The sequence below is a fragment of the Hibiscus syriacus genome, unplaced genomic scaffold (assembly GCF_006381635.1).
Source record: "Hibiscus syriacus cultivar Baekdansim isolate YM2019G1 unplaced genomic scaffold, ASM638163v2 tig00112737_pilon, whole genome shotgun sequence".
Classification (NCBI taxonomy): Eukaryota; Viridiplantae; Streptophyta; class Magnoliopsida; order Malvales; family Malvaceae; genus Hibiscus; species Hibiscus syriacus.
In genome coordinates this window covers 1,123,172-1,134,005 of record NW_024063391.1, presented here as the reverse complement: position 1 = coordinate 1,134,005, position 10,834 = coordinate 1,123,172, and the positions used below count along the sequence as shown (strand labels likewise).

At 34.7% G+C, this 10,834-nt stretch overlaps 1 protein-coding gene and 1 non-coding gene across 2 annotated transcripts; one reads left to right on the top strand and one right to left on the bottom strand.

Annotated features, from left to right (window-relative positions):
• Window positions 1-464: 464 nt before the first annotated feature.
• Window positions 465-1,065, bottom strand: LOC120182677 (histone H2A). The gene is made up of 2 exons (XM_039187577.1): window positions 820-1,065; window positions 465-727 (listed from the first exon to the last, which is right to left on the bottom strand). The coding sequence occupies exons 1-2, from the start codon at window positions 1,027-1,029 to the stop codon at window positions 485-487; spliced, it is 453 nt and encodes a 150-aa protein (XP_039043508.1). The 5' UTR covers window positions 1,030-1,065; the 3' UTR covers window positions 465-484.
• A 2,178-nt stretch (window positions 1,066-3,243) lies between these two features.
• Window positions 3,244-3,324, top strand: TRNAL-AAG. The gene has a single exon. It is a non-coding gene; the product is annotated as a tRNA-Leu (tRNA).
• Window positions 3,325-10,834: the final 7,510 nt, after the last annotated feature.

The following is a 10,834-nucleotide window of genomic DNA, read 5'->3' as shown; positions in this document are numbered from 1 at the left end:
GAATACTTTTCGTTCAACATTATTTAAGCAATTTCTTTTCACACTGCATTATTCAAAAAATTTAGCCCACAGAAAATATAGAACAGAAACAACTAATTTCATGGGTAAACTATATAAATATTTACTCATGTTTGAATAATTTTTTTATTAATATTCCAAAACTCGCAATTTCATCATTATCGTAATAAATTAACCGCTCAATATTTGAATAAGTTATTTTATCACAAGACAACTTTCACATTAACTAATTTTTTCTCTCTTTTAAAGATCCCTAATTTCTAAAACCTTAATTTTACCCCTAAAATTATCTCAAATTTGATAATCACAAAATAAGAAAAATGGAGTGAAGGATCACATTTCGAGCATGTTCAACCCATAATGTTCTGTAAATAACGGAAACAAGTACTTTCTTTCCAACTGGGATAAAATACATATAAATCTTGCAAATGAGATAAGTCCCGACATTAGAAGCTGCTTCATAAATTTAAGCTTTCTTGGGAGATTTGGTCGACTTTGATGGGGATTTTGGTTCTTTTGAAGCGGCCTTTTCAGACTTCTTTGGGAGAAGAACAGGGTTAATGTTCGGCAAAACGCCACCGTGAGCAATGGTAACGCCAGCGAGAAGCTTTCCCAGTTCCTCGTCGTTCCTCACGGCAAGTAGAAGGTGTCTTGGGATGATCCTGTTCTTCTTGTTGTCACGGGCTGCGTTTCCGGCCAATTCGAGAACCTGGATTCCAAAACTCAAAACGGAATTACGAATTACAAAATAATAACAAGAATATTTAACTCACGCGATGGCTCAATCTAGCTTTCAGTTACCTCAGCGGCCAAATACTCGAGAACGGCGGCAAGGTAAACGGGAGCTCCTGTTCCGACACGCTGCGAATACCTTCCTTTCTTTAAGTAACGGCCGATCCTTCCGACGGGGAATTGGAGGCCAGCTTTGACGGACCTTGAAACTGGCTTCTTCTTTGGTCCGCCGCCTTTTCTTCCACCAGCTCCTTTCTTTACTTTAGCTCCGGTATCCATTGTTTGCGAAAAAATGAACGACGATTCAACAAGTAAAAGTCTTCAGCTTTGAAACGAATCGTGATGTAGAAAATAACTCTAGGTTGGCACCTTTTGTCGTAGTAGTAGTAGTTTAGGTGGAGTGGAACGAGAGGGGAATTAGACCCGTTAGATTGAGCACTTATCCACGGTTCAAAATCTTTTAGAAGCGATCCGTGTGGTTTTGAATAGACCAACGAAAAGTGAGTTTGGGAATTAGAAGGCAATGCTCGTAAATAAGGTATATAATTATTTCGAAAAATTTTATATCGTCAATGCCGCCAAAGGTATAGCTGGACTTGGTTTTATAAAAACACGTTTAAATGGCATAAAAAAAATATTATTCTCCTGATATTTATATAAAACGATCATTTTATCATTTTTTAGAGTATTTTAGTTTTGAATTAAATACTTAAAGTGGTTACATATAATAGTTTAAGGACTTAGTTTAACTAAAAAATAATTTAGGAACTTAAAATCAAAAAATTAGCATAGTTACCTTATTTAATTACCTTGTTTTTCAATCATTGTTTTGAAAATCGGATCGGACCGGCCGGTTCAATCGGGAACCGTTGCCTAGTCCGATTCAAACTAAATCGGTTGAACTGCTATTAGTGAACCGGCCGGAACTGTTGAACAGTTTGAACCGGCCCGGCTGAAAATCGGGAAAAACCGCTAATTTTGTTTTTTTTTTTAATTAAACCAAACGACGTCGTTTGTTAAACGAGCCAAGTCGAACTCGAGTATTGCTGAGCTTGACTCAAACTTTAAAAGTAAGCTCAACTCGACTCAAACTCACGAATTAAAAATTATCAAGTTCAACTCGAACTCGAAATATAATATTGAAACTTGAACTCGAAAAGGCTTGAACTCAAAAAAAATTTAGAAGCTCGATTGAAGCCTAAAATTCGAGCTTGATTGAAGTGAAAAAATAGTTCACTCTATGCTCACCAAAAGGCTCCATGATTTTGAATGTCAAATTACCTCTATTATTTATAGAAGTTAGTTGGGATGCTCTTCTATGTTTCTTAGCCATGTGAGATTGTTTTGTTCTCATATTTTTACTCTTTAGACTTTTGGGATGTTATTCTATATTTCTTAGCCATGTGAGATTGTTTTTTTAAAAAAATTAAACCAAACAATATCATTTTGTTATGATTTTTTTAGCCCCAAATTTATTTTTTAATTATAATTATATAATTATATTTATTATTTAATACGTTTTATCTTAAATATTATGTTATAGTTAATTTGAATCATTTTGTTTCACTTGATTTTATGATTTTTAACTCATATATGTTATGATTTGCTTTGAATATGACTTGTGATATACAAAATTATTTTTTATTAAATATTTTTGGTATTTTTTATTTAAATTTTTAAATAATTATGACGTCGTTCGGTTCGCTAACCGGTCCGGTTCTGAAAACCATGTTTTCAATAACTCCTCATTTGAAAATGTCTCGAAAACCTTTTAATTTCTCTATAATTTTTCTCTTCCTTTTCATTTTATTTTCTACTTAGATTTCACTCAAAGACCATTTATTGGTTCTTCTCTTAAGATTGAGGTAATATATAACTTTTCTATCATCTAATGGGTCGTTTATATATTTTATATCAATTTTAGATCATCTCAATCATGATTTTTAATTTTGATAAAATTTTCACGAAAATTTTATCTTAAAATATCATATTCGTTCTTGATTAATAATATTGCTGGTGTTTAATGGTTTCTAAACTGGATTTAAAGGATTAAAACATGAGTATAGATCTAAGTATAATGGTTGTCCATTGTTCCCATATGTAATAAGATAAGGGGGAGGTAAGATAGTAGGCTGCCCCCAACACTAGGTCGAGAGAAACTTCCGTAGGAGACCTCTAAATTATGAAATGCCTTCTATGAGACTCGATCCCACGATCTCAAGATTAAGAATCTTGTGCTCTACCAATTGAGATGGATGGTCATTTCAGTATATAGATCTAAGTGTGTTTTTTTATTACTTTTGATTAAATTTTCAAAATAAGATTCGGATGTTGTCAGAAATATTTCATGAATATAGATAGATAATTGAGATGATAATATTGTATTTTGATGATTGAATTTGGGAGAATCTTTTTACTAGTGTATATTGCTTTAGTTGTTTTAACTGAATTCTAATAGTTATTTAAGTTATAAATGAGATGCGTCCCAGCAAGGTTGAGATGGCCGAGTTGGTCTAAGGCGCCAGATTAAGGTTCTGGTCCGAAAGGGCGTGGGTTCAAATCCCACTCTCAACATTGAGCATTTTGTTTCTCAATTTTAGTCGAATAATTGTTCAGTCCTTTTACCATACACAAATGTAAGATTTAATCTTTATGCTTTACTTTTACAATGTCCTTGGTTGTTTCAAGAAATTAACAAAACCTCTTACTACTCACAAATTTAAAATTTATTCTGTGTGCTTTAATTTGGAATAACTTGCTACAAACTTTAAAGTTTGATCGTTCTGGTTTTATTTTAGTCAAATTATTGTTTGGTATTTGAATTATCAAATGATATTTTAAAAGTAGAAGGATCAAAATGAGACAAATTAAAAAAATAGGCTAAAGTCCTAATGTAAACATAGGTACCAAAATCAAAATTTAACCTTTCAAATTTGGTAATATAGAGGGAAAGAGAACAAAGAATATCTTCACGACACATACATCTAGAAGATTTTAACTAACAATAACTTAAAATTAAGCATATTTATCGAAAAATCACCATACTTTTTTTATTTACGTGTCAGACACCGTTAGAAAAAAATTTATCGGATCTAGCACCCTTTGCAGAAAGAAGCGGATGATGATCTACGCCTTACGATGATGTGGCGCCACGTGTTGTAAAGTGTGGATGATGATTCGCTTCTTACGCCAGCTGGCGCCATATCAACGTAAGGCACGGATCATCATCCGCGCCTTTCTGCCAGACTGACACACGCGCTAGAAAGGTGTGGATCACCATTCGCGCCTTTCATTTAAGTTTCAACCATTCACACTCCTATAATTAATGATATCTATTCGCCCAAACCCCATCCCACAACCTATAAATACCCCCTCTCTACTATTTCTACTACACCAAATGCTCTCAAATCCTCTTAAACCATATCAAAAATCAAATCCTCTTAAAGCTAAAAACTGGTCAAATTTTATTTAGAATGTAATATATTATATTATATTTTACTAAATTAATATTTTAGTATTTTATTAAATTGTTTTATATTACTTTGTTTGCAGTTATAAAATGGAATGTGATCTGCTGTGTTTGGATATAAATCATATCTCGATGCATTTTGCTGATACGATAACATTTTTAAATTTTATTTTATTTTAAATTATTAGTAATAATTTATTTATTTATTTTTATTAGTTTATATATTAATTTTTGTAATATTTATTAAATTAGGAGAGAGACCGTATATTAGATCATTTTATCTACGACCTTAAGTTAGAGATACCAACCCGTGTCTGGTCGTATTTAGTCGAGGCTGGATTCGGTTATGTAGCTAGATATGAAGGCCATTGTAACGTAGAATCCAATCTGATTTTTGCATTAGTCGAGCAATGGAGACCGGAGACACACACATTTCATCTTCCGTGTGGAGAGTGCACGATTACGCTGGAGGATGTTTCCACATACTTGGGGCTTCCGGTAGATGGAGATGTTCTTTTAGGGGTGGCGCACGATAACCGGAATTCATTGTGCCAGGAATATCTAGGAGGTGTCCCGCTAAATTTTAACGGTGATCGGATTCCATTAAATTGGTTGGATGCAAATTTCAAGCATTTGAGTAGCGATGCCTCGGAGGAGCAGGTAAAAATGTATGCACGAGCATGCATACTACAGCTGATAGGAGGGCTCCTGATGCTAGACAAATCGCGCAACCATAGGAAAAATGTTATCGGCGGATGTCTCCTTCTACTGCAGTCTTGGGCATGGTATCGTATGCCCTTTTTATGTCCGGTTGTGAAGAACTCATTCGTATTCCCGTTATTATTGAGGTAATTACAATACTGATTTCGTATATTAATCATTTTATTTAGTATATAATAAAAATTATGACATTGAATAGGCGGTCTACTACAATAAAAAGATCATAGGTATTTACCTGATGAATTATAATCACTTAGGCTACTAATTGATCAGAAGGCTGGCACAAAAGTATGTATTTAAATGTTTGAAAATCTATTTTGTATTATCGTTATATAATTAGATTATTATTTTAATAAGAATTATATATATTTGTTTTAGTTTGAATGAGCTCCTTATTGTACTGATGATATGAGGATTTGCTTCCCACACGACTTAAGGGGTCCATTAGATGTTTAGATGGCGATGGTCATTTTGATCTGTTATGCGATTTTCAAGTGGCACCCCACTGATCGCGTGCTCCGGCAATTTGGTATTGTACAATCAATTCCGGAAGCACCTCAAAATCTCGACTAGTTGTATAACACCAATCTACGCGGTAAAAAGATGTGGATTGGCTGCTGAAGCATTATGAGTGGGTCATGATATGAGAGGATTGACGTTGACGTATTCCTCGTAGAGAACCCATTTATGTGGACCATTTGACGGTTGCATATGGTTATTACGAGTGGTTCAACAACAATGAGAAATTGTTTCCGCTTTCCGAGGAAGCACGAAGAGGGAGTATTCATCGACATCGATAGAGACGTCTACCGTCACAACCCCATCATCCCTCGACTCATGGATGGAGAGTAGGTGTTTCTGGTTCGTCGTCAACTGTAGCACCGGAACCTTCACAGTAGCCACTGTCTGCAACGATGTATACCCCGCAGCCATATCAGATGCCGCCACCGTTGTTCCCATACCAGATGTTGCCACCGCTACAGAGTTATATGACCCCTCTTGGAGGATATTATGGTTCTATGTTTGTAGATCCAACTTAGGGTTCATATACTGGTTATTTAACGAGTCCAGCCTCACAATCGATGTCTGTCTTTTCTTAGTTTTCCCAATTTTCTATTATCGGTGGGATAGTCAGTCATACACCTTCAGGGTCCTTATTCTATAGAGGTGTTACATTGTCATCAGTTCCTCATCAACAAAATGTATATGCTCCTGATGACGATGATAATGATGATGATGGTGGTGGTGATGATGATGGTGGTGGTGGTGGTGGTGGTGGTGGTGATGATGATGATGATGATGATGAAATTGAGGAGTCAGAACAAGTTATACGAAAAAGTCCTCCTCGAGACAGACAGCCACGGCCATACGGAACACATTCAAGATGCAGGCATCGATATATTCATATGTTTCATTATATTTGTATTTAATTTTTTTTGACAAATAATTGTAAATTTTTTTATTATTTACCATTTAATACTTAATTTATTTTATTAATTTTGTTTATTACCTAATTTAAGCGAATGGTTTTATCATTCAGTGCTTTTTAATCGCTTTTCTTGTTTATTATTTTTTTACCTTTTATGACTTAATTTATTTTGTTTATTTTTTTAATTGAAGCGAATGATTTTATTATTTACTGAAATTTAATACCTTGTCTTGTATTGTTTTCTAGTTTAATTAATAAGTGATGATCAAATGACATTAACTTAAAGTAAATGTGAATTAAATTACAAGAACTATTCTTTGATAAACAACAACTACATCAAGCACAACATCAATGATTACTTGATGTCAAAAGAGAATAACATGTTTTTCTACTGCGTCATAGGTTTCTACCGTGCTCACATCTTTTTTTTTTTTGTCTAGATGTTTCTCGAATATCCATATCATAATGAATTCGAGTGAATTTTGGACGACCATGGTCCCTCAATAAAGATGGATCTGGTACAATTGGAAGCCAATTCTGAACCTCAATAGGGTCTTTCTCATTACCTATGGGGGAAACTCAAATTCATATACCTTAAATACTTCTGATAGTAGGTATACGAGATCTACAAAATGGTTATAGTCTTGACGTGTATGCGAGCAAGCTGCTATGACATGAGAGCACGGATACTTCAGAGCTTGAAAAAAAACCCACAATTGCACCATATGTCTCGTAGATTAACTCTTAACGAGTTAGCTTCAATCCCTTGAAGAGGTCGCGATATCTCTGTGACACGAAACAATTCATGTGTTCTAAAGAAGCTTGTTACAGACATTCCATTTGATAAAGCAATTCTTTTTTATAGATCTGTAACTAATCTAGGGTGATAGACATGATCGCTTTGCATCCATGTTTGAGCTTGTCCCTCGAGCTTCGTAAAAAGCGCTCCCAAACAAAATTATGTCATTTTTACCAAAGTCGTTACATGTAAACAACATGCCCCCTTTAAGGTCAACTTGATTGCCTCAGCCAAGTTGTTCGTCATATGTCCATATCTATATCCACCATAATATGCATTTGTCTACATTTCTTTATTGATGAGGCTGATGTAGTAATCGTATTCTTCCTCGTTCTTCCCCCACAAATCTTGAAACATTGACTTAAATGTTTGAGGTAATAGTTCGTAACCTGAGCATCAAATGTAGAACTTACTAACTTTAGTTCTATAAAAAAATGAAAATTATTGAAAGAAAAAAATAATAGCATTTTCACATACATATGCGTACAAGCAATTGGCGCTCATCATTCTTCTTGAAACTTCCATGATAGTTCGCAGCAATATATCGGATACAGTACCTATGTTGGACATAAGGTGGTTACCACATTGGACCCAAAGAATCCATTGCTGTTTTGATCCCAGCTCCGCGATCTGAAATGACACAGATTTTCCCTTGTGATAACATGTGAACGTAAATTTCGTAGGAAAAAACCAAAGAATTTGTATATTCTCCTTCAACAAGGGCAAAAGCAACTGGAAGAATGTTGCGATTACCATCTTGGACAAATGCCAATAGTAAAACTTGCTTGTATTTTCTATACAAGAATGTCCCGTCAATTTGGACCACGGGCTTGCAGTATTTCACAACATTAATACACTGTTGGTAAGTCTAAAAAAGCTGGTAGAATTGACATCGATCGTGAAGAACTCGATCATTATGGTATGCATGGCAAGTATCGAAGTCCATAACTATCCCAGGATTCAACCTGCTCACCACCCTAAACCAACTTGGTAGTTTGTTATAAGATGCATCTCATTCGCCGTGAAGTTTTTTAATTGCACTCTGCTTTGCCATCCATGCTTTTCTGTATGAGACGGAATACCCATACTGCGATTGTATGGCTGAAATCAACATAACAATAGCTATATGGGAGCTTGCTTTTACCATGGGCATGGTGGCTTGGCATATCATTTCGGAGTCCAAGTTGGGATGATCTTGGTTGATCCCTCCAACATAATATGTGTGAGGATCGTTGTATATCGTTAGTTCCCATATATTATTTTTCCTCTTCCTCTTCGATACGTAAACCATCTAATTGTATCCGTTATCACGTTAGACACAGTGGAAGAAATACTTTTCGGTCATAGAGCGGTCGACTCTGGACTGAGCAGAATTACGGATATTATAATTTTTAATTAACATCATCACTTCTTCTTTTCTTGAAAACTCCATGCCTAAATATAACTCACCATTAATTATTGATTAGTTAAATCCATAGTCACCGACATTAGGCATATCCACAAATTCTAGCCCGAACATTGCACCATAGTCAACTTCATACATGTGTGTTGGAGGTTCAATATGTACCAAATTTGTAGGAACTTCATCTACATCATCATCAGAGTCTATGTTGAACTGCGGTGATTCTGGGCAAATGAATAGTCTAGTGTCAGCACCATCCGCACCTGGCTCACAAAGCGGTTCTCCTGGTGGAGATGAGGGTTTCTCTACGCTGTCCACTTTTAGGTCGAACAACCTGGTACTTGCATGCCTTCCCCTTGAACTTGAAGGCATCTGGACAATGAGATCGAATAAGCTCGCAGAAGAATGCCTCCCCTGGAGCTTGAAGCTATCGTGTCAAATGAAAACTACACAGATTGTTGCGTCGAGGGGATCTCCATATTTAGGTCAAAGAAATTGGCAGATGAATGTCTTCCCCTTGAACTGGACGCAATGTTGCCATAAAAATTGTTTGTGGACCCACCTTCGTACAAATCGTAAGGTGTTGCTGATAAATGTCTCCCCATTGAACTTGATGGGATGACACCATGATGCGATTTCCCATTATGGCGTTAAAATCATTACACATTACTGTAGTTGGGCTGTCAACTTGATCAGCTTGTTGAGCCAGCCCATAGTGGGAGCATAATGACATACCCCGAACAACACACAGTTCAACAAACTTTGCATACATCTCCGTATCGATGTCTGAATAATGATTTTGAGAATCAACCATCATTGCAATATCATTATCGTTCAATAGTTCGAACGCTGTATAAGTTAATGAAAACATTGATGTTAAAAATCTATATTGAAGCGACGACAGTCTTCTAGTACTTTCAACATGAACTTTCCTTGAAATCTTCGTTATCAGCTCCTTAAGAGTTATTGTTTCTCTTGAAGGATATTTTAACATAATGATTTGATGCGAACACAACGCCGGTTTCATCTTCCCGAATTTCTTCATCATAGTAAACAATAGTTGAAATTCACGTCATTCTGAGAGTTTGAAAGATAGACAGTCTTATATCTATAAAAATAATAGCTAAAATAAGCCTAATTAAATAAATAATATATGAATTAAAATATAACACAATAAAATATTTAAAAATAAATGTAAATAATTTAAATAATATAATTTTATATTATTACCGTATCGGCAAAAATGTTTCGACGTATGATCTAGCTTTCTAATTTTACAACCATAAAAAATAATAGAAAATAATTAGTACAATAATTTTTTCATATAATCATATATAAAAAATATTATATATTAAAAAAATTACCTTACAACGAAAGATCAAACAAACTTGTAAACCAAAGATAAGAGGAATTGATGGGTTATGTTTACGGGTTGAGAGGGTCTTATTTATAGCCGAGTGGAAAGTTTAAAAGTCGAGAAATTCATATACAATTATGAAAGATCCACGCCTTTCTGGTGCGTGTATCAGATTGCAGAAAGAAGCGGATGATGATTCGCGTCTTACGCTGATGTGGAGTCATCTGACGTAAGACGCGGATCATCATCCACACTTTACCACACATGGCGCCACATCTGCGTAAGGCGCAGATCATTATCCGCACCTTTCTACAAAGGGTGTTAGATTAGTAAAATTTTCTCTAACGGTGCCTGACACGTAAATAAAAAAAACCAAGGTGATTTTTCGATAAATACGCCTTAAAATTATATTGCATTATTTTTTTTCTTTTTCTACAATTTTATATGGAATATATTTGAAAAATGAATATAATAATATATATTAAATATAAATCGAGATTAACAATCCATTTTATATCAAAGTGATGCCTGAATTATTTTAAGTTTAACAATTAAAGATACCATGAACCAACAAACAAAATTGCCTTTTTCATAAAATCCTCTTTATTAGTTCCCGAACTATGAGACACATACTCACAATTAATTCAAGGATTTAATGCCCCATTGCCCCTCAACTACATCATTTGTTCTGAATTGTACCCTAAAATATTTTTCGAGATGTTTTGTCCTCTCAACTATAAATCTTACTCCATTTGTCTCAAATCGTTAACTCCGTTAAAATAAAAAAATTGGTGACCAATCAAAACAAACCACATCACCCCTTAATTTTAATATGTATTATCTGAATAAATAAAATTTAATTAAACAATAAAATAAACATGTCGACACTGTTTTTCTCCCAGGGTTGG

Excerpts from the sequence above, each read along its gene's own strand:
- LOC120182677 (XM_039187577.1), bottom strand. The coding sequence starts at position 1,029 with ATGGATACCGGAGCTAAAGTAAAGAAAGGAGCTGGTGGAAGAAAAGGC. Across the intron at positions 728-819 it reads TCGAGTATTTGGCCGCTGAG|GTTCTCGAATTGGCCGGAAA; the intron begins GTAACTGAAAGC and ends TTTGGAATCCAG.